The sequence below is a fragment of the Colossoma macropomum genome, unplaced genomic scaffold (genome assembly GCF_904425465.1).
Source record: "Colossoma macropomum unplaced genomic scaffold, Colossoma_macropomum, whole genome shotgun sequence".
NCBI lineage: Eukaryota > Metazoa > Chordata > Actinopteri > Characiformes > Serrasalmidae > Colossoma > Colossoma macropomum.
The window spans coordinates 39,626,051-39,651,113 of NW_023494802.1; the positions used below are offsets into that span (position 1 = coordinate 39,626,051).

At 39.4% G+C, this 25,063-nt stretch overlaps 1 protein-coding gene across 1 annotated transcript in view; it reads right to left on the reverse strand.

Annotated features, from left to right (window-relative positions):
• Positions 1-17,716, reverse strand: part of slc1a7b (solute carrier family 1 member 7b) — a 90,442-nt gene extending 72,726 nt beyond the window's left edge. Inside the window, 1 exon segment of the mRNA XM_036591144.1 lies at positions 17,573-17,716. Coding sequence (XP_036447037.1) covers positions 17,573-17,713 — 141 coding nt within the window. The 5' untranslated portion in view covers positions 17,714-17,716.
• Positions 17,717-25,063: the final 7,347 nt, after the last annotated feature.

The window sequence follows — 25,063 nt, forward strand, 5'->3', positions numbered from 1 at the left end:
ACACTGTGTGTTTGGTGGTGTTTACTGCAGCTCTCGCTGAGATGGCACTGAGCTCTGAGTTTGTGTGTGCATGTGTGTGTGTGTGTGTGTGTGTGTGTGAGTGTGTGTGTGTGTGTGTGTGTGTGTGTTTGTGTGTGTGTGTGTTGCTCTCGTGCTCATCTCACAGCGGCTCAAATGTAATTTTGCACTCATGTAATCTGGGGACTGGATGTTTTGGGCTTTACTCCACACACACACACACACACACACACACACATACATACACACACACACACACATTCTCACATATGACCTCACACAGACAGAGAGAGAGAGAGAGAGAGAGATTTTCATGAAATTCGATTTTTTGGTTTTATTGGTTTATTTGTTTGTTTGTTTGTTTGTTTGTTTGCTTTGGTCCATTTTGTTTGGTTTATATTTGATTTGATTTGTTTCAGTGTGTTTTTTATTTGTTTTGTTCTGCTAAGTTTAGTTTGCTTTATTTTTGTTTGTTTTGGTTTATTTGACTTTGCTTTGGTTTGATTTATTTGGTTTGCTTTGCTTATTTTGGTTTGGTTTGTTTTGTGAACATTTGCTTTAGATTGGTTTGGGTTGAAGTGACTCGATTTGACTTATTTTGATTTGCTTTTTGTTTATTTTGCTTTGGTTTGTTTTACTTTAGTTTGGTTGGATTACTGTGGTTTGGTTCCATTTTGTTTATTTTGGTTTGGTTTGTGTGGCTGGAGGCGATTCCTTCTTCTCTTTCTGCTTTATTTGTGACTCTCTGTGGAAATTTTGTTTAATTTTTGCTTTTTCCAATACAGAGTTCAACGTGCTGAAAGCTGACCGAGGGGGAGGAGGGGGTTTATGGGGGGAGGCGGTGTGATAATGGAGGCTAAAGAGCTTTACCAGCCTGCAGCAGCATTAGCCACAGCTTAGCCTGCACTGCATCACCATCATCACTACGGGTGCGTACGCACCTCTGTGTGTGTGTCCATGTGTTACCTGTTGCCTTTTGACAGAGAAGCAGGAAAACACAGTGTGTGTTTGTGTTGCACAAAAACACACCAAATCTGTCATTCCCTGCTGAGTGGTCAGTCAAGAGGGCAGAAAAAGCTTTCTCACTCAGCATGGTGATGCAGCTAAGCAGCACCGGTCAGGCTTTGCCTGATTTTACCATGACCTTGTAGATAAATCTAGTCCCAAAATAATATATTCACCTCCCCCCCAGCCCCCTCAGTCAAATAAGAATATAATCCTTAAAACGATGTTGCTCTTCTGGGTGTAAGGCCCGCCCACTGCATTCAGCGGTCAAATATTAACAACACTGGTCTAAGATGGTTTCGCTGGTCTGGTGCTGGTTTAGCTGATCACCCAGCGTGGTCATGCTGGCTGACCAGCATACCAGCATCTATAACACAATAGCTGCATTCCAAAGCCCAGGCTGCAGCCAAGGTAGGCCAGGTCCTCGGTAAGACTGTCCTATGAAGACTTCTGCTTAGTAGCCTATTGGTCACACAAATGGAACAGTACTAACAAGGCTGCCCTGGTGACATCACCAGAAAGGGCCCTACTCTTGCAACTGCAGTGCGAAACTTGCGAGGGAACTGTGAGAGAAAATTGAGCCCGCTGCATTGAGTTTGTTGCTTTTTCATTTCTTCATGGAAATGGAGGGGGTGTTCTTATACAGTACGATAAACTACATACACGCAAATACTTCTGAATGAAATACAATATATGGGCAATATACGATATATGGATGAAGGCTTAAAATTAATCAGTCACTTTAAACTTTATGAGGTAACGAAGACGAATTCAATGACATAAACAACATGCAGTTTAAAACAAGACCAAAAAAATTCATTCATCTCAGGAGTTTGCTGCTTTTATTTTGCACTGGTGCTACGAGGCTAATGTAGCTAACAAGTAATGCTACCTTATAGCCACAAACAAGCATCACGCTATCTGAATGCCTGAATCATTACTTCCCTCAACCCACCTCAAGTTGGTAACTAATCTCAAACAGACTTGCTTATGAGGCCTCTGACACTGGATGACACACTGAAATCTATAGAAATAGAAATAAAAGCAGACAAAATTCAGACTTCATGCTAGCCGCTAATGCTAACATCTACAAACCCAATAAAAATCAAATATGCATCAATTTTCTCTTTTCTCAAAATGTAGTTTATCAACCAAGATGTGTTTGGTGGTTTTTTGTTTTGCTCAGGAGTTCAGCTAATGTAGCTAACGTGTATTGCTAGCTAATAGCCATCATGCGAGCTGAATGCATAAATTGTCACACATTTTCCTCAAAAAGTTGTTAAGTAATCTTAAGTAGACTTGCTTATAGTGTTTCTGACGCTGTATGACATACTTTTGTCTATGAACACGGACAAAAGTATGTCACGTAGCTAAAAACACTAGCAAGCTTCACACCTGGGTTTGGTCTGTACTGCTGTCCATTTCATAGATAACAGTATTTTGTACAGGGTTAGACACAGACATTACTCACAATGCTAATGAACCCTTTTCACAAAGGGCCTCGATTACTTCCGGTTTACGTGTTAGCAGGGTAAAACTCATTTCCGTTCCACATAACTACTGCAGAAGCGATGACAAAATGTTATAGTAGTGCACTATAATGCTCAAACACTGAGCTACAACAACTATATTTTAGTTTTCCTGCACTGTCGTGACAAACAGCGAGAATAAGAAGTTGATGGAAGCATTGATTTAACTTTAAACAGAGCTAAGATGCTGTATGTGTGTGATATAGCATTGTTTTTACTGCAGTTTCGCTGCAACTGACTCACATCAAGCAGCCAGCGATTTCTGTAATATTTCTGTTTTCAAAAGCAAGAAGGACCTTTTATATGTAGCATGAATTTGATGGACACCATTTATATTAAGCTAGCTACGCTGGCTAGAAGCTACTGCTAAAAGTAGCTATTCTCCCAAACTGGATTACCTGGCTAACATAAAGCAGCTTTTCCGCATCACCAGCTAATTTGGTACTCATCTTTAGAAAGTTAATGAGGCAATAAACTGTCAATGAAATAATTATTACAAGATCAGCTTGGTACAAACAGCTAACGTTAGCTGGCACATCATGTCAGAAACCTTACGTGGCTCTTTCCAGATCACAGACTAGCTGGCTATGCCAGAAAATGGAAATCAAAACATCACAGCATAACCACGATGCTAAGATACAAGTCAGCTAGGAGTCGCATTTTTGATTGCAAAGTGAAAGGTGGATGTTTTCCGAAGTGCTGCTTCAAAAATGGCCATGAAACTAAAAGAATGATGCTGTTTGGCAGATCGCTGACATAGCTAGCCAGCTAGCTTTAAAGTTTGCTACTCATACGAAGCTGGTGTTCCTTAAACTGCTAATGGTAGGCTCGCTAATTAGCGCATGTAGCTAAAGTTTTGGTTTGCGTTTATAATATAAGTGAAATCATTGCCATGCTGTAAATGTGTCACAGAACCTGCTCCACTGCCGGCTGGTGCCAGCAGCTAATGAAAATTAGCAAGTATAAGCTTCTATTAGTATTAGCCACATTAGCATGTTAGCATGCAGTTCCAAAGAGGCAAACTTCAGATGTCTTGGCTAATCAGCTAATTTGGAATGACAGGGAAATTGTGTGCTGAATTATTTGTTCTGCACTCTGCTGAATAAAAACACATCACCTTGAACAGAGTTCATTCTGAGTGAAGAGCACTGTGGTGGAGCTACTTCAGCACTTGAGTTTGTGGAAACCTGCAGTTTGCCAGTGAGAGTCATTCACACTCTACCATTCAGGTTCATTTGCTTGTCCTTGTGTGTTCTTACCCAAGGAGCTGCTGTTTTTGAGACTATAACTGGACCGAAGCAGGCAGGCTGTTCTAAACACTGACCAACTCTTACAGAGGAAGTGGCAAACAGGAAATGAAGAAGTGTGGCCACTCTGAATGCTTTGTTTTTGTCTTTAATCTGCTATTTTTTAGCCTGGTTTTAATAGTTTGACCTTCTTAGGCGTGCACTTCATGCTCTGCTGTTGGCCAGGGAACACAGCCAACCGTTTATTAGCATATCGGAAATCGGAAAGGGAAACTGCAAACACAGTCCACTTTCCCATATAGTACCAGTTACACAACTGCAACTTTTGTTTGCCGGTTCTTTAGGTAATATTTTTACCAGTTGATAGTGGCAGAAATGGTAACGGAAGGCCTCTATGTGGGGCTTTGAGCTCTGTGTAAGAAATCATAACACCACTTTCAGCACCAGTTTTGACATGCCCTTGTCCACTTCCCCTCAAGGGAGTCCCTGGTGCAATCTTCAGGGGCCATTCCATTACTTAACTCAAGTGAAGTTTATTAGCTGAGCCTTCAGAGGGGTGAGGAAGTAATGCCGACAGAACCATAGCAGTAAACTAATTTGAAACGCTTAATATTTCAGAATCACAATTTTAATACAACTTATTCCTTCTGTTATACATAACAGCTGGCTAGTTAGCAGGCTAAAGGCTACATGGCTAATGACAAAAAGATTTCTATTCCACAGTGTCCATAAGCAATACAGTTATATTCCCTGGACACTTGAGCACGGGATGTGGGTTAAGAGAAGTGCAGTTGGCAAACACCATCATTCGGTATGTCCTTCGGCATCATAATCAACACGCATCTTCAGGAGACATGCAATGACTGATGGGTAAACTTTAATTCTACTACCAGCAAACTGAAAAGCTCTTGTTCAGGGCACCCAGTGCAGTTTGAAGCTCCCTTCCAATGGAACATTTTCACTCCCTATGGCTTGGAATCACCAGATAAAATGTCTGAATACCCTATGCAGTCCAATTTGCAGGGAACTATTTGGGCAACTAGAACACACCTGAAGTCAATACATCATTATTTACAAATAATGTTCAAACTTCTCAGTTTGCATGGTTGTTAAGTGACCCTTATTAGTCCCACAACAGGGAAATTTTACATCCGCATTTTAAGCAATCCATGCAGTGAAACACCCACATACACATTAGTGAATATACACACTAGGGGGCAGTGAGCGCACTTGCCCAGAGCAGTGGGCAGCCCTATCCACAGCGCCTGGGGAGCAGTTGGGGGATTAGGTGCCTTGCTCAAGGGCACTTCAGTCACATACTGTCAGCTCAGGGGATCGAACCGGCAACCTCCCCATCACCAGGCTGGATCCCTAACCTAGTTGTGCATTCTCACAATCCTTTGTCCTCTGTCCAGGTGTGATTCACTTCTAAGTGATGAGTGGAAGTTGATGAGGAAATGTTAAAAAAGTATTTAAACAGGTCCACATCATGACTGTCATTTCAGAACTTCAGAACTTCATTTTTCAGTTTTTTACGCAATTCCAAAAACCTGTTGCCTCTTCACATTCTATCAACATAATATGACAAATAAAACAATTGAAATGTTGTGTTTTACAGCAAAAAGAATCTATTTTAGAATTTTTTTTGTTATTGATGGCCCTCAGCATCCATGGTTTTGACCCAGTTTGTATGAAACTGGCCCCTTGGGCCCATAGATAATACCAAAATGTTTGAAAACACCAATCATTATCCATTTAAGGGATTAATCAATAGCGTCATTTGTGTTACTTTATGTTTGTAAGTCACCAAAGATTTAATTAAGATTTAATAAGCATTTATTACAGACTTATGACGCATTATTAGAGCTTACAAATAGGCTTACCATAGCATTATTACCAAGTTATAAAGAATTATAAGCATATTTATAATGTATTGTGAACATAGCTTTCATTATTGGTATTAATAAGTGCTGATAAGTCATTTCCAACTCCTGGTGACCATGTGAATAGTGTTTATCCAGAATATCATGTCTTCTGTTTAGGTCTTCAGGCTTCTGAATGGCTGGTTGATGATTCCTCTGATTGTATCCATCCGTCTTGTAGCTGGTCATCTTCTTCCTCTTGTACCTTCACCTCTTTCATGCCATAATGGACCATTCCATAATGGTCTTTTCCAATGAATAAATGAGAGGTGAGGCCTGGTTTGCTGTAGGACCCATTTCTTTGTTTCTTTTGTCATCCAAGCATCTCTCAAAAGTCTCCACCAACTCCAAAGTTGAAAGGCATCTACATTTGTCCTGTCTTGCTTGTTTGTGGTCCAGCTTTCACATCCAGTAGCCTTCAAAGAAAGTTTTAAAACTACTTGAGATGCTACAGTATGAGGCACCAACCCCTCTTGGTTTACCATGAACCTGAAACAGCTAGCAGGTACTGAATGAAAGCTTGTGCTTGTATGAGTGATTCTTATTGTAAAGTGCCTTTCATGTACATCAGGTGTATTGTTTTGTTTTGATTCCACAGATTGTTTCTCTTTGGTTCTCATTCACATTCACATTTCCATTGTATTTATCTATTGCTTTCAAACCCAACCAGGCTACAAAACGTTTAGCAATCAGCATGTAAAGAGTGGGTCAACATCTTCTGCCTCGTCTGTCCTGCAAGACCTCCAGGCACGCCGCCACCTAGTGGAACAAATGTGCTAATTAACGCACTAATTCTCTGCTGGCTGAAGAGAAGAGCTGTCACTCACAGATCATTGTCCCTATTCATGGAGAGAATAGGATGATTAACTCCAGGAAAAGAAAAGACCACTCAGGTATTTCTGGTAAAGTCTGGAACACGGCATACTTGTGCACTCATCTTCCAGAAATTAATTTCATCCCTTCATACCTTCACCCCCTTTTTTCTTTCCTGTATTCGCTGCCATCATTAGAATGATGGACAGCGGCCAAACTTTCTTTTAATTAAGACTGAGGTTTTCAGTGACCTCGTCCAGTTCACAAAAATAGGCAAAATTAAAGATGATTTGTTGATCATGTTCCAGTTTTATGAAGATGTCAGCTCAAGGCAGATTCCATGGATTTTTCATTGATTTTGGGGTCTGTTATGTAAGGATATGTTTGAATAGCTGGTGAATGAACATCCTTGGTATTAGCAAAGAATGAATGCCAATATTTTCTGAATGGACACTGACAGAAAACAAAGGGCCGTTGAAAACAGATGCATTAGTGTACAGCTGTGAAGAGTGTGTCTTAGACTGCATGATTAGATTAGACTGGATAAGCTTTCATAATGTAATAGCAGTAATTAGAAGCAGACATGCATACAGATTAAAGTGTTTGTGTTGTGAATATAAAGCACAGGAGGATGACATAAGAGATATTTCTGGATCTACTGCAGGCAGCCGCTAACTGACTGTGGTAAAAATACAGTAAATATAAATATATTTTGTTGGTTCAACCCAAAATACAGGTCCAAAAGTCTAAGGCCACTGAAACTATGTCTGTTTTTCACACAAGCCCATTGCACCAAAGTAAAGGATAAAAATACTTTTTTTTCTTGCAGCAGAATGTCAAAATTTTGACTTGGTATCTCAAAATAATGACTTATTGTCTCTGTTGGCTTACTTTGAAGAAATAATTACATATTTTCCCAAAATATTGACTTTGTTGAAATAACGTCTTATTTTCTTTGACATGCTATGTTAAAATAATGATTTTCTTTTTTAAACTATAGACTTAATATGTCCAAATAATGACTTACTATCTGATATTAATGATTTACAATCTCAAATGACTGATTTTCTGAAAAGTTCTGGCTTACTATGTCAAAATAATAATTTATTTGGTGTATTTAATATTTAGTATTTAATTATCATTTAATTAGTGTGAAACAATGACTTACTACGTCATTAAAAACAACTTATTATCTCAACTTATAAGTTATTTACTGGTATTTTTGTTTAGCTTGTTTTACTGATTATCTCACTTATTATCCCTAAATAATTACTTACTTTCTTGAAATGTAATAGCACATTATTTAAATGAAGTATCTCAAAATTCTGAGGAAAAAAGCAACTATTTTGAGGTATCAAGTCAATATTATGAAACAAGAGATCACTATTTTGACATTGCTGCCAGAAACAGAGAAGAAGAAAAAAAACATATGTCAGTTTTTGTCCCCTAAGCTGGAAAGGGCTTCCATAATCTTGCATTGATTTCTAATTTAACATTTTTGGAAATTTCAAATTGTATTATCAGCAAATTTTGAGTGAAAAGTGGAATCTTTAAAATATTCAGATGAATTTCAGAATTTCTGGCATGGAGTTAAAACTTCAAACTACAAGTTGTCTCTGATAAGCAGATCTAAAGCACCTGAGAGTTGACTGAACACAAGCTTCACTGGAAGAGACAAGATAAAAAAAAGCTCCCCTTTTTATACAAAGACAATAATGTTGTCAATATCACAAATGTGCTTATTTGAACATTGACAGTCAATTCTGGAATAATTCTTCTTTGTTTCAGTTTTCTTTGTTTTGAATTAAAAACTAAATGTAATCACAGATTGTGAATGTTGTCTCAAACATTTGAACTGTATGTATTTTAGGTTGTGGAAAGCAGTTTAATTGTTGTATAAGTGAAATAAATTATTTTCAAAATGAAGCAAAGAAGAATAACAAGTCAGAAGAACAAGAGCAATGTTCTTCATGAAGCCAAACTGCACAAATCAGTCAGATCATCAACCTGTTCTGAGGGGCAGATTCTCTGGAAGCTTTTTACAGGAAACTAATTTCATGGAACAATCTAAACTCACTCTCTGCTCCTTATGAAGGTGGGTTACAAAAACACCATGCTGGGTGTTCGTGTAACCTGCCATCTGTCTCAGGATTTCTTGCTTTAGGCTTAAACTTCAAGCTTGATCTAACCCTGGATATCCTGTTTCACAAGAAAGAATCACGGGTAACTGTTTGCACCATGGTAACTTGTGCTGCATGAAGTGCATGAAGACTAATCATAGCTTGAGCATGTAAATCTGAGTTGATAAAGTTGTCATCCGCCATCATAAAATGAGTTAAGCATAGCTGCATTTGTCAGGTTTTGTGAAGCTGAAACTTAGCAAGGAAGCCTGTCTAATTTAAGCGTGCTTCTTAAGACAAACCTCAGGACTTTGGCTTGATTTTGGCACTGAGGATCACCTGCTCAGTTCAGTTCCATTCAACTGTCACAGTGTAGCTTTACAGAAACTCAGTTCATGACCCAAAAAAGCAAAGCTTCAAAACTTGAGATGACAGAATCAACAGAACCAACATCAATTCAACTTGGACTCAAACCCCAGAGACTTGAGACTCTACCTGGACTCCACATAAGACACCCATGAACTTTCACTCCAGAGACTCAAGATTCACCTGGGACACTCATCTCAGGGACTTTAACAATAAACTTGGACTCAGAGACTCATGGACTCGCACCCCAGCGACTTGAGACTTGACTCAGACTCCCACATAAGAAACACACCCATCTTGCAGAGACTCAAGACTCAGCTGGGACTCAACCATGGACCTCAGAAAACTGCAGACTCACACCTCAGAGACTCAAGACTCAGCTGAGACTCTTGTCTCAGAGACTTAAGATTAAACTTGGACTCAACCTTGGACCTCAGCAACTCATGGATTCACACTGCAGAGACTCAAGACTCAGCGGTACTCAACCTCAATCATTAAGAATAAAACTCTACTTATACTAGAATCCCACTTGCACCTCAGAGACCTAAGACACTATTTGCACTCGAACCCAAGAGACTCAGCTGAGACCTGAACTCCAGAGATTCGACCCAGGCTCTCACTCCATGGACTGGACACTCGACTTGGACCTGCACCTCAGAGACTGAAGACTCTGCTCACACTCAAACCCTGGAGAGTCAACATTCAACTCGGACTCACACCATAGAAACTTGAATTGGAATGTACATTCATGAGGAGAACATCTCTGCTGTGTATTTCCCTACAGTACAGCTGCAGTTATCGAAATAGTACATCATCTGTGTTTTAACAGTGGATTACATTCCACCTTATTTTACAGTGTGAATATGTTACTTGAGCTAGAAGTGACTAGTACACAGTGGAAAGATTCGATCTGAGACGCAATGAAGGGGACAAAAACAAGGAGAAGAAAGAAAAAAGGTGACCGGGGAAACTATGACTGAAACCAAGATCTGTATTGAAATGCAAAGTACTATACAAGTTTATTGAAGTAAAGCCTAAATTTGACGTAAATGGCTAAAAAGAAACAATGTTTTCTCCATCATCATTTATGAAGACAACAATTATTGTTTTTTTTTATCTGTTTCTATTATTCCCAAGGAGCATTTGGCAGTAAAACTGACCAAACTGATTAAGGTGACCAATTAACCTGATGGAGTTTTGCAGTATTTACTGAAAGCTTACTTCAAACCTCAAAACTTTCTTATACTTGCAATGGTTCTTCTCCTAAACAGTGTGTTCACTTCGTTTTACCTTTTAGGCCTTTTCAGTGAAATATTATAGCTGTGTGGTGTAAAATGGTCCCTAAGGATTTCAAAGGTGTATTTTGCAAATTAAAGACACTTCTCAAGGCCTACTACCTCTAAGGACTCTTCAGGGTGAAGGTTTCTGCGCTTCAGGTAAACAAGCTAACAAACCTGTCATCTAATAGCTTATTTCTGTTTATAGCACTAACATCATGAGAAGCACTTCAATTCAAGAATTCTTCACAGAGAGAAATAAACAACTAGCCTGCAAAACCTTCTGGCAAACAAAGATGCAGATCTTGTCTTAGGCATTCTTTTGGTAATGGATTTTTTCAAAGCTGTGAGTGCCACGAAAGCCTGTCTTGCTGTATTGCACCACAAGTAAGGTTGCTCTGTTGGTTGCTATATTGCCTCTCTCTTTCTTTACAACCTCTCTTTATTGACTGTTTCCTTTTTAACCACCTTCATTTTCTTGCTCAAAACCAGTAATAATGGTCTACTCACTTTTCTTTCAATGTTCACTCCACATCTCCACTCTACGTTGTACAACCCCAATTCCAAAAAAGTTGTGATGTTGTGTAAAATGTAAATAAATGTAAATAAAAACAGAATGCAATGATTTGCAAATCTCATGGATCCATATTTTATTCACAATAGAACACAGAAGACATATCAGATTTTGACATTTTACCATGTCATGAAAAACATTAACTCATTTAGAGCTTGATGGCAGCAACGCATCTCAAAAAAGTTGGCACAGGGGCAACAAAAGGCTGGTAAAGTAAGTGGTACTAATAAAAAACAGCTGGAGGAGCAGTTTGCAACTGACTCACATGACTGGAAATAAAAAGAACATTTTAGAGAGGCAGAGTCTCTCAGAAGCAAAGATGGGCAGAGGTTCACCAATCTGTGAAAAACTGCATTTAAAAAATGTGGAACAATTTGAGAAAAATGTTCCTCAGTGTAAAATTGCGAAGACTTTTGGATATCACACCATCTACCGTACATAATATCATCAAAAGATTCAGAGAAGCTGGAGAAATCCCTGTACACAAGAGACAAGGTCGACGGTCAGTATTGGGTGCTCGCGATCTTCGGGCCCTCAGGCGGCACTGCTTCAAAAACTGCCACGATTCTGTACTGGAAATCACTGCATGGGCTCAGGAACACTTCCAGAAATCATTGTCTGTGGACACAGTTCGCTGTGCAATCCACAAATGCAAGTTAAACCCGTATCATGCGAAGAAGAAACCATATATAAACAGGATCTAGAAATGCTGCCAACTTCTCTGGGCCCAAGTTCATTTAAGATGGACTGAGGTGAAGTGCAAAAGTGTATTTCGGTCCAGTAAATCAAAATTTGAAATTTTTGTGGGCACAATGGACACTGCATCCTCCAGGTTAAAGACCTCCCAGCTTGTTATTAGCACACAGTTCAAAAGCCAGCATTCATGATGGTATAGGGGGAGCATTAGTGCACATGGCATAGGTAACTTGCACATCTGTAAAGGCACCATTAATGCATTTGTGGCCAGGACTGTTGAGCAGCTAGAATCCTACATCAGACAAGAATGGGACAACATTCCTCTCCCAACACTCCAGCAATTGGTCTCATTTAGGGACTGTTGATAAAAGAAGAGGGGATGCTACACAATGGTAGACACGGCCCTGTCCGAACTTTTTTGAGATGCGTTACTGCCATCAAGTTCTAAATGAGTTAATGTTTTTCATGAAATGTTAAAATGTCGTGGTGGGGTGCTGGAGCCTATCCCAGCTGTCATCGGGCGGAAGGCAGCGTGACCCAGAAGGATAAGCGGTTTGGATGATGTGTGTGTGTGTGTGTGTGTGTGTGTGTGTGTGTGTGTGTGTTAAAATGTCTCACTTTCAACATCTGATATGTGTTTTATGTTCTGTTATCTATATCTAATGAAATATGGGTCTATGAGATTTGCAAATCATTGCATTCAGCCTTTTTGCAGGCTCTCTATCTTTGATCTCTTTATTATCCCTGTATATAATTTCTGAATGAAAGTGTATAAAAAATAAACTCTGTCCAGCGTGTCCCTGTCCACCGGTCTAAACCCTGGTGGACCCCACAGGCATGGCTGTTTCCTTATGTAATGCAGCAGCACTGTAATCATTCCATATTGAGCTCATATTACTTGAAAAATAAATGTTGATATGTAATTCAAGTGTAAAACATAATCTGCAATATATATCATCAGTAACACCATTGACCGTAACACCACTGACAAAATTACTAAAATCTGAGCTTTTCCAAAATGGTGGTCCACTGCCAGTTATGTCCACTGCCACTTACGTGATTCATCACATTGTACATAAAACATTACAAATACAGCTTTACATGTTGTAATTTTATTTCAGTTTTAATATTATTTAATGCTTAGGAATAACACCACTGACACAATCTTTTCACAACACACGAAGCTGTCAATTTTTGCAAAAATATAAAACTAACCATGAACTTCCCAGAGTTAGTCTTTCTTTCTTTGAGATATCCATACAAGATCTACATTATTGTTTTTGTTTTTGCTTGTAAGTATTTTTTTAAATGCCAGTTTATATTTCTGTATCACCACTGACAAAATAAAATTCAAATTATGCATTAAAAAACAACAAATAGGACAATAATTCTAATGCGTTTTTACAATTCAAACAAAAAAAAAAATGTTGTTTCACATAAAAATCATATGTCAGCATCTATGAAGTCACTGCTGTTGTGATGCACAACAAAAATCACAATCAGTATTTTATAAGCTAAAAATGTTTTCATGCAGTTGTTTTGACCCAACATAAATCCACCTCCATCAAATACTGTACATTCAGTTAAATAGGGTTCTTATACATGATGCCATAGAACAGTGATTCCCAGTCTTGGTCCTGGAGGCCCGCTGCTCTACACATTTTAGTGTTCTGCCTGTTCCGAACACATCTGTTCCAACTAATCAGCTCATTACCACCAACCCTTTACTGAGTTGAAGTGGGTGTTAAAGAAGGGAAAAGCACTAAAACATGCAAGGAAGGACCAAAGTTGAGTGCAATAGAAGAACCACCTTTGGTTCCCTAAAGAACCTTTTCAGGATGCTTTTACTGGAACTGCATGCCCAGGCCTAGTCTGCAGCAAAATCTGCTCTAAGAAGGGTACACCTCCTCTAAATCCTGCCCGTTTTACTGTCCAGAGAACTATCGATAACATAAGCGAAACAAGCTAGCAAACGCTATCAATAACTAAGGGAACTGTTTTTCCTTTGCAAGAGATAATGCTTATTTTTAACATATCGCTGTTGTCGGAAGAAAACCTATCTCCATTTTTGTTGTTTTTCAGTTTTTGACTTGAAACAAGGTGAAAAATACCTGTTGTTCTTTATATTGTGTGTAAATTTCATGATGAATGGACCAAAACAAACAACCCAAAATTACTTGAAAATAAGTCTGGTTCCACTGACTTACATTAAAAGTAAAGTATGTTTTTTCCTTCGACTGTAAAGTTACCATTTTGGAAATTAGAATTAAAGTTTTCGTCCGACAACAGCGATATGTATTGTGATCTCTGTCATTGTGTCACACATCTGCATGTTTAATTGGAGGTTTTTGAGGGAATTTTTTACTTATTTATTCTACTGACTGGCTTGCTGTCCCAATGATGATGATGATGAGCACCATCATCCCCTGCTTTGAGCTCCACCTTCACAATTGGTTTAAAAAAATCACACTTAGTTTAGTTTCGCGTCCCACCCTAATAAATCCCTGCTCCTCACACATTTAGGCCAATATGGTTGTGCCCAGGCGTTCATGTGTGGCCCCTTGGGACTAACCCAGGCTGAGAAACATTTAGGAACCTTGATATTTAAGAATGTAGTTCCATTGGTTCTTAAAATCTTGTCCCAAATTATCTTTATACAAGAATCTGGACCCGGTGGTGGCACCTGACAGCATCTAACACAATCTGTTGGAGAATTGATAAGAACTATATGAAGTGAGAGTGATTTATTGGGATTTTGAGCAAATGTTATTGCAAAAAAATATAGCTGCTTGTATAATTATTAACCTTAACCTTAGCTTTTCATACAAATACAAGTTCATGCAAGTTTCCAGATTGGCAATGTTGAGACAAGGCTGCTAGCCCATCCATAAAGTGGAGCAGCAGTGTGAACATAAGGCCTAATTCCCTTGGGTTGCTTAATTTTTTAGTTTTGCTTCTATGATAAATCTGTCCTAAACTGGTTGGCCAAGGTTCTCTGAGGTTCTGTTACAACTCATGTGTCATTTTTTTTCTCAAAGTAATGTCCCTGTATCCATGGTGATGCATGTTCTTTGTAAGCCTGTTATGATGTCAAGCCTGACCTGTGGGACCCTTGCACATGATTTGGCCTTGTAAACGTTTTATGAAAGGCATTAATTTGAAGTAATCATGTTTAACATGTAAATAGGAGGGACAGATGAGGTATGTTAAGAGGTTCCATAAATAGGACAAAGGCTAGAAATCTGCACTTGCCAATTATCCACAGGCCATCTCTAGACTAGGTAAAAAAAAAAATAAAAAAAATCCTATACCTATCTAAAGCATGTTAACTGGAACAAATACTGGAAGATACTGCCATTGGCAACATTTGCTCTGTATCACAGCTGTGAAGATGAGGTGTTTACAATTTAATATTGCAAACTAAATCTCCTATATGTTGCGGTCACTCACAATGCTCTGCCATCTCTTAAATATCTTTCAGAAAAATGGACTCCAAATTTAAGAGCCTGTTTCAATCTCGTTGAAATGACAGACAGCATCTCCCGTGGGCTTTAACCTGCACTGAGGCTAAGCAGCTCTCTTGCTTAATATACAATTACTAAGAGCATTTGTATGATTGGACAGTAATCCCTGAGCACCACTGCAAATGGCATGTGGTGCTTTTATTTTTAGACAAATTCCAAAAAGAATAAGGTTTTGGTGAGCGTCAGTTTAACAGCTGAACAAAAGAAACAGCACAGTTTGTTGATTGCGCTGGTTCAGAGGGTCCACATGGACAGAATTAGCCCTTTTCTGGACAAGCTTTGCTTTGAACGCCCAGCTTTCCTTTTCAAATCGCAAGGTTTCACAAATAGATAAAAAAAGAAAGGTTCAATTAAAAGAGTCAATATGCTTTTAGGAGCCAATATGCCAGCTCAGATGATCTTTAGATAAGCGGCTGTTTTTGTGCTTGTGGGAATATTCTATGCTTCCATGTGGAGTTGACCTTGAGTGTAAGTGGTATGTGGATTTAATTTAAATCCTCCAGGCTGAAGTTAGATTTAACGCAGTCCAATAAAAAAATGTATGAACTTCCAAAATAGCAATTTTACCAGAAAATGCAAAAATGTTCCTAACTATTAATGTCAGTTTATGTACCAAGATTTGATTCCAACTAATTTTAGACCATTCCAGTTGATGTTCACACAAAACAATATTTAACAGTAGTATTGAAACAGTGTGAGTGAAAAAATAGATAGATGATATGATAATATCAACAATATATCACAAACATCAATAGTGTTTTAGAGAGAAATAGCAGAATACAGATCATAATTAAGACATGCAAAGGTACAGACAGTGTAGGGGGAATGGTGGTTAGATGTTAGGGGTTAGAATGTAAGAATAGTGGTTGGGGTATCAGTTAGGAGGTAGAATTTAGAGGACAAGGAGCAGGAAAGTTGTGAGGTAAGAAAGCAGCAGTTGAAGCACAGTGGCTGCTCGTAGCTGCAGTTGTAGCAAGTATGTCAGTAATCCAACTGTTCTGGCAGCTGGGGATGGGGATGTTGAATTGAGCTGTGTTTGATAATGGGATGAGGAGACATAGTGAGTAGGGCAGTGCTCAGCATGAGAACTATATTTTTTGTTTGGGAATGAGTTGAACAGAAATACTGGGGATAATAAATTGGGTTGGCTTGAGTATGTTGGGTAAGACCAAGTGGGAATTGTGAGTTGAGTTGGGTTGAGTATGTTGAGTAAGACTGAGTGGGGAGGGTAAATTGAGTTGGGTTGAGTATGTTGGGCAAACCGAGCAGGGATTGTGAATTGGGTCGGGTCGAATATGTTGGGTAAGACTGAGTGGGGATTGTGAATTGTGTTTGGTTGAGTATATTGGGTAAGACTGAGTGGGGGTTGTGAATTGGGTTGGGTTGAGTATGTTGGGTAAGACTGAGTGGGGATTGTAAATTGGGTTGGGTTGAGTATGTGAGTAAGGCTGAGTGGGGAGGGTAAATTGAGTTGGGTTGAGTATGTTGGGCAAACTGAGTGGGGATTATGAGCTGAGTTGGGTTGAGTATGTTGGGTAAGATTGTGTGAGCATGGTGATTTGGGTTTGGAGCATGATGGGTAAAGCTGAGTGGGATGGAGAGTAGGAATGTATTAGGAATGGTGAGTTGGGACAGGCTAAGAATGGTGAATGTGTTTAATAATAAGAAAAGTGAGTAAAACTATAGTGGGCATGGTAAATAGGGTTGTAAAAAGGGTAGTGAGTAGGCCTGTGTTAGGTACGGTGAGTTGAGGATGATAAGTTTGGTTGGGTTCTGAATGATGATTACAGCTGGATTCGAAATGGTGGAGGATAGGTAAGATGAGCAAGGCCAGGTTAGGAATGGGGAGTAGAGCTAATTTGGGGCTAGGCAGTGTCAGTAGGCCTGGATTTTGTAATCATTAGCATGTACGAGGCCAATCAATCTGATTAGAAATTTCAGGACTGGAACCTGGATTCAAGATCCAGGGAAGAAGTCCTCTGGCGTAGGGTTTTGGATAGAGAGTAAGGTTGTGTTGAGGTTTAGTTTAAGTCAGAGAGGATGGGTAAGGTTGAATTAAGGTCAGTAGGGGTGGACTGGAGACGGCCATCAAAGGTATGTTGGAGATGGTCAGAAGGATTGGTTTGGAGATGGTGAGTTGAGGTGTGTTTGGGTTGGTTTGGAGTTGGTGAGTGGAGGTATGTGGTGGTTGGTCAGCAGAGTTGGTTTAGAGATGGTGAGTTTGGGTTAGTAAGAAGGGTAGGTTTGGAGGTGGTGAAGGGGGATATTTTTGGGATTGGTATTTGTTTAGAGATGGTGAATGGAGGTGTATTGGAGTTGGTCAGAAGGGTTAGAACGTTGAGTATGGTCAGAAGTGTTGATTTGGAGATAGCTTAATAGAGCTATCTTGTGGATGGTCAGTAGGCCTGGATTAGAGAATAGGACTGTGTAGGGACTAGGAGGGTTGTTTTAGGGCTGAGGCTACTTCACAGTAGCACTTACCTGCTCAGAGAGCTGCTTGGTGCGCAGAAAGAACCCCAGCAGGCACCCGATGATGACAGCCAGCACTGAGAGTATCAGCAGACCGTTCTGTTTGCAAACCCCCTTCACCCGCACCCATACTGCATCCAATGCCACCGCCATGGCCACTCCTTGACCTGCACCAGCCAGTCTAACAAATCCCCATCCAGCAGGACCCAGGCCCAGAGATGCTCACCCGCCCGCACTCACACAGGAATAGAGGGTGGGGGATAGATGCAAAAATCGGCAGGCTGAAAGGTTAAAGTTCACCAATCCAACACCGTCAGATGTTTTCTATCACCCTGCCTATTGGCACTCATGGGTTTTGTCACTTTTCTCTAGGACTTCCCTTTCCCGCTCTCTCGCCCTCCCTCTCTCACCCACAACATTGGACTAAAGAGATCATCATTCTTTCCAGGCATCCTCTACAAGCCCCACCCACCGAGCATGGATATTTTCCACCCACTTCTCCGCCCTGGCCAGTAGAAATACAGCGATGGCCGGTTCATTGCTTGCGATTGGCCATCTCAATCCTATTAGAACTGGCCAGTGTAAAGAAGCCTGAAGCCTGGATTATACAGCCGGCCACACTGAAGGAGGGGGAGTGTGGGAGAGATAACATACACAGAAATGCAGGAGAGCAGAAAGAATAACTCACCGAGTGGGTGTGTGTGTGCGTGACAGAGTTGGGGCTTGACATACAATGGGATAATAAAAACAAACGGAAAGCAAGAAATGAGGTTGGCGGGCAATTTCTGCAAAAACATGGATACACCTCGGACAGCTCATTGTCTTTTGAGACCAGGAAAAGAATGGACGGTGAACATCCGGAAATTAAGGATACAATTGTTTGGCTGAATGTACCAGAAATAGGTTTTAGATTCAAAAAAGATAACACAAAAATACTATTTGAAAAACGCTTATTTTAGGGGGTTTTATTAAAGTCGTTGTTTAATTAAGTCCATTTTAGAGATTTCTAGATTATTTATTCACTGTACAATCATCTTTATTCATTATATCATACATTGGTACATAACTGAAGGTCTCTTATGTGGAAATCACAAATACTTGCATTATTATTTGTAACATTGTGCAATAAACACTTTCTTAGGACTTTGTTCTGCATATTATTGAGCATCCATTATCAAGTCACCTAGTGTCCACTGACTGCCAGGGTTTATTGCTTTAGAGCTAATAAGAGTTCAATAAGTCACTAACACTTTAAGATAACACTGTAAATTACTAATTAAAGGCTAAACAAGTTTTCATTTATGACTCATATTCTGGTATAAAGATTGTGGCTTTTTTGTTGCCAAAAATGTACAATCTGGGAATATTTTAAGTTAGTTTCATTCCATTTTAACAACCCATCCTGGATAAACTTAACTTTTAAGCTTTCAAAATTTTTGCAATCAAAATATCTTGAATAGTTACTGACATGCTGAGTATTACTGACTTATTAAACTGTTAATAAACTCTTATTACTTCCAATGCAATAAACTTCAGACATCACCAGATGCTACATAGAACCTGTAGGGATAACATTTTTCCAATTATACATGTCTATGATGTGAATTTAGGTGGATTCATACTGAATAATTTGCAGGTCATAATGAATAAACCATGTAGAAGTGTCTAATTAGGGCTTTAGAACAAGGCATTAATAAGCCCTCAATGCATGTTACCTAAAGATCAATACAGCTGATATCATTTCAGAGGACCCTTAGAATGTCAGGAAAAAAAAAAAACAAAGAAAATTTATGACAGGAAGAAGAAATCTTCAAGATTCTACACTATTTGTAGGTTGCTATTAAAATTTTAACAAATTTGTGACCCTTTGAGGCCTTTGCACAAAAGGTTCAGATTTGTTTTTAGTTCATTATTTCCACTGAAGTTTGTATTCACATGACTCTGAGGTGGATTTGATCAGCTCATAAAAGGCTTTTTAACCAACTTGTGGAGTCCATGCCAGCTCGAAAGCACAGTCATTAAAGCAAAACCGTACCAAATACTAATGAAGTCTGAAATTCATGTTCAAATTTCTCAGCATTTGATTTTTCACTCAAATTGCCATGATAATAATACAATTTGTGATGAAAATCTTTTGTAGAGTTGTTTTTTACTAGTGGTCTCAGATTTATGGTCCTCAGTACATGTCTACATAATACGTAATATGAACATATGAGTCACATTAAGGTTTTTTGAATAAGTGAATGAATTAAAATCACTTTTCCACTACATTTGATAAATGCAGCAGGTGAAAATCATCAACACTGTGTCTGGACTGATGCAGAACGTTTTGGAGACATTCGAAAGTTCATCTTTAAAATAGTTTGGTGCTGTGAAAAAGTATTTGCCCCTTAATTGTTTCAGATCATCCACTTCATTTTAATAAGAAAAAGACAACATTACTAAACACAAAATGCATCTTTTAAATGATCATTCCATTTATTGAAGATAAAGATTTATTCAAAACCTATATCACTCATGTGAAAAAGTAATTGCACCCCAAACTTAATAACTGGTTGTGCCACCATTGGCAGTAACAACTGCAGTTTGTGATAACTTGTGATGAGTCTTCTACATCACTGTAAAGGATGGCCCACTCTTCTTTGCAGAATTGTTTTAATTTGGCTATATTGGAGGGTTTTCGAACATGAATTGCCTTTTTTAAGGTCTTGCCATGGCATCTCAATGGAATTCATGTCAGGACTTTGACTCGGTCACTCCAAATCCTTAATTTTGTTATTCAGAGGTGGACTTGCTTGTGTGTTTCAGATCATTGTTCTGCTGCATAACCCAACTGTGCTTGAGCTTTAGGTCACAAACTGACAGGCAGTTATGAGAAGATGTTGAGGTCCTGCAGAAGCAAAGCAGCCCCATCATACTACCATTACCATGTTTGACTGTTGGTATGATGTTCTTATGGTGGAATGCAGTGTTAGCTTTACACCACATGTAAAGGGACCCATGTCTTCCAAAACGTTCCACCTTTGACTCAGTGGTCAACAGAATACTATCCTAAAAGTTTGGGATCATCTAGATGTTTTTTGGCAAATGTCTTTGTGTTCTTTTTGATGATCCGTGGTTTGCACCTTGCAGCTCTCCCATGGATGCCATTGGATGAAATTGGGAAGGGCAAATACTTTTTTCCAGCACTATACATCCTCAGTAAGTGATGGTGCTGTGCCACAGGGACATCAGCCCTCATTAAATTGCACTGCATGTTCTGCCCAGGGTCTCTAAACTGTTATGGCTACAGCTATTTACAGCGGACAGACGGCTACCAAAACTGTTATATATATATATGGCTGTCAAGTGTCTGTCATCTATAAAAATGGACAAAAGTTCAGACAAATTTCCGGCATCAAGATGGCCTTTTAGTAATGCGACATACATTTGTTGAGGATCTTCAACCTGATGCTTCAGTTTGTGGAAAAATGAATGGCTCTGAATTGTAGCACTCCACAGTAGCAAGGTCATCTTAATGTCCATTAAAACTGCAATGATTTCTCTTTAGGGTCAAGAGCCCATTGACTGACCTCTGTAGGCTGTACCAGGAAAGCTAATGGAGCATTGGCGGCAGCATAAGGTCATCCATTAGTGACCAAAATGTACTGCGAGACTCCATGGAGGAACATTTTGAAGGAAATAACTAAATGAGCCCAGGTGGATTTGATACAAGACATACAAATATGTAGACAGACTGACCAGAGGATGGCAGATGGATGGATAATCAGATGGATGGAGAAAAAGAGAAAGAGCAGTGTTCACTATGTACCACAGGTTCTCTTACTCTTTAATTGAAATTAGGAATATTATTTGAGGAAAGCAATTTGCTGGAAAAAGCTCTGAGGAGGACATCATTTCTGACAAAAACAAATCCTCTTAGGTGAAGTCCATTTTAAAACAGCAGATAAAACACTGCAGGATGCCATTACTAGAGCACCAGCAGACTGTGGTTCACTGGAAATACAAGAACGCATTCAAGAAAGTACTCAAGAGAAATGAGCTCAGCCTGCAATGTAATTTGCCAGTAGTAGTACAGTAGTACCAGTAGTAATGCAGCCATAATGGCAGCAGTGGCAATGGTGGCCTTAGTGGCAGAATTTGCAGAAGTGATAATAGTACTAACACTGGCAGTAGAGTTAATAATGACAGTACTGGCAATAGTGTGAATAGTGGCAGTAGTGGTAACGGGAATAATAATGGCCATAATAGTAATAGTATCCACTGGCAGTGGCAGTAGCAGGATTAATGGCAATAGCAGTAATAGAGGCAGCAGGGGTAACAAAGGCAATAGTGGTATAGTGAAAGTAATGGTAATAGTAGTAAATGAGTCAGTACTGGCAATAGTGGCAGTAGTGGTATAGTGGAAGTAATGGTAATTGTGGTAAATGTGGCAGTACTGGCAAAAGTGGCAGTAGTGGTATAGTGGAAGTAATGGTAATAGTGTTAAATGTTGCAGTACTGGCAATAGTGGCAGTAGTGGTGTAGTGGAAGTAATCGTAATAGTGCTAAATGTGGCAGTGCTGGTAATCATGGCAGTAGTGATAATAGTGATAATTGTGGAAGTAGTGGTAATAGTAGTAAGAGGTAATAATGACAGTATTGGCAATAGTGTCTGGTGTCATAATAATGGTAACGGTGGTAATAATGGTAATACTGGCAGTAGTGGTAACAGTGATAATTGTGGCAGTAGTGGTAATAGTGATAATAATGATAATACGGACAGTGGTGGTCTAATGGCTGTGGTGGTAATAGTGTTAATGCTGGCAATAGTGGTAATAATGGCAGTAGTGGTAATAGTGGCAATAGTAGTAATACTACCAGTATTGATATAGTGATAATTGTGGAAGCAGTGGTAATAGTAGTAAGAGTTAGTAGTAAGAGTGGCAGTAGCAGCAGTATTGATAATAATGGTAGTATTGGCAATAGTGTCAGCCGTGGTAATAATGGTAATATTGGCAGTTGTGGTAAGAGTGATAATAGTGGCAGTACTGGTAATAGTGATAATAATGGTAATACTGACAGTGGTGGTCTAATGGCTGTGGTGGTAATCCTGGCAGTAGTGGTAATTATGGCAATTTTGGTAATAGTGGTAATCATGGGCGTGGGGTAATAGTGGAATTGCAGCAGTGGTAACAACAGTAGTATCAGCAATAGTGTCAACAGTGGTAACAGTAGCAATGTTGAAAGAGTGGTAATAGTGGCAGTAGGGGCAGTAGTGGTAATAGTGGCAGTAATGGTAATAGTGTCAGTCGTGGCGGTATTGGTAATAGTGTCAGCTGTTGTAACAGTAGCCATGGTGGTAATAGTGGTAATCATGGGCATAGTGGTAATAGTGGAGTGGCAGTAGTGGTGATTATGGTAGTATTGTCAATAGTGGCAATAGTGGTATTAGGGGCAATGGTAATAAGAATGGTAATACTGGCAGTAGTAGTAATAGTGGCAGTAGGGGCAGTAGTGGTAATAGTGGCAGTAATGGTAATATTGTCAGTCGTGGCGGTATTGGCAATAGTGTCAGCTGTTGTAACAGTGGCCATGGTGGTAATAGTGGTAATCATGGGCGTAGTGGTAATAGTGGAGTGGCAGTAGTGTCAGTAGTGGTATTAGTGGCAATGGTGGCAATGGTGGTACTGGCAGTAATGGAAATAGTGATAGTAATGGTAATAATTGGCATGTTGGTAGTAGTTGTAATAGTGGCAGTAGGGGCAGTAGTGGTAACAGTGACAGTGGCAATAGCGGCAGCATTGGCAATAATGTCATTTGTTGTAACAGTGACCATGGTGGTAAAATCGGTAATACTGGCAATAGTAGTAATAGTGATAGCAGTGCTAACACTGTTGGTAGGAACAGCAGTCGCTCCACTTGCAGCAGTAGTGGCAGCAGGAATCGCGGCAGAAGCAGCAGCAGTAGTGATGCTTTATGAGCAGAGTTAAGCCCCATGGCTCAGCTGTACCGTCTGCCCCTTTTATTCTCATAAATGTAGAGGGACGCATACGCTAATCTGCTGCTGACCCCGAAGCTTGCACAAATTCAGGTCGCTTTGTCCTCCGAAGTCTGCTGCACTCACAGATGCATGCATACTCAATACACACTTTTGCGCAGCTCTTCTTATCACTTGGATACAATCATCAAAATATTATTTAGGACAACATTTTGTTGGATATTTTTATGTATCGATGTTTCTATTTTCTCATGCAGCATTGCTGGGTGTAATCCAGGGGAGAATGTAAGCCCTGAGCAACATGCCTCCTGGACGAGATTTACAGCCTGGTTTAAAGAGAGAGAGAGAGAGAGAGAGAGAGAGAGAGAGAGGGAGAGAGAGCAAAATCCCTAGTGTTGCAGTCCAGATAAATAAAAATGAACACTGTAATGATTGATTCAACATGTTATTTCAGATGAAGGTATTTTGTTGAGTATCAACGTGTAGTAATAATATATACCATATGTATTACATCTGAAAGAAGCTACATGTAATTTTGTGTTGTATATCGCTACTGTCAGAAGAAAACCTCGTATACCTGTTGTCTTTTACATTGTGTGTAAATTTCATGAAGAGTGGACTAAAAGAAACAGCCCAAAATGAACTGGAAGAAGGTCAGATTCCATTGACTTACATTAAAGGTAAAGTAGGTTTTTTCTTTTTCCTGTAAAGTTACCATTACAAGTACAGTACAAGTCAGAGACTCCCTTTCATTTATTTAATTTCCAGTCAATGTGGCCATAAAGTACAAGTTATTCATTTTTCAGGAGATAGTTCTGAGGAGATTAGATGTAAGATGATCTACTTGCACAAGGAATGAGAAAGTCAAAACTTTCCAAAGTTTCCAAAACTAGAGTTAAAAATAGCAAAACAATGAGACTCCTAACAACCACCTGGAAGACCCGGTAGACCACTAACACTGTCCCCATCAGCTTTCATCTCTGAGAGAGAGGAGAAAATCAAGCTGCTTCAGATCTGAAAACATCCACAGGTGTTTCTGTCCATCCTTCCACTGTGAGAAGACGACTCAGCGCTGTGGGTCTGAAAGGATGTGTAGCTGTCAAGAAGACCTGAAGAATGCTGAATATTCACTTATACCAGTTTTGCTTACAACCAGTTTTGTTTTTAGTTCTCTAATAAAGGTGATTTCAATCATAATTTAGCATTAATGTTGTTTGTATGTGTAAAGCCCACACACAATAATGCATCTTTGCTGCATTTTGCAACAAAACTCTTCGAATAGACAAAATAAAAAAAAACAAAACAAAGAAAATTGACCACCCCAGAGTCCAGACCTTAACAGCACTGAATGTGGATTTCTTGAATGGTGAGAAGCAGAAAATGCAACCGACTTCTAAGACTGAGCTTTGGAGGCGTGTCTGCAGATTTCTTTGAGGAACTGAAAGTGAGTCTCCTCAAAAGAATGGGAGTGATAATAAAGCTGTTGAAGCTTCAATATAATTTCCTGTAAAATTTCATTTTTT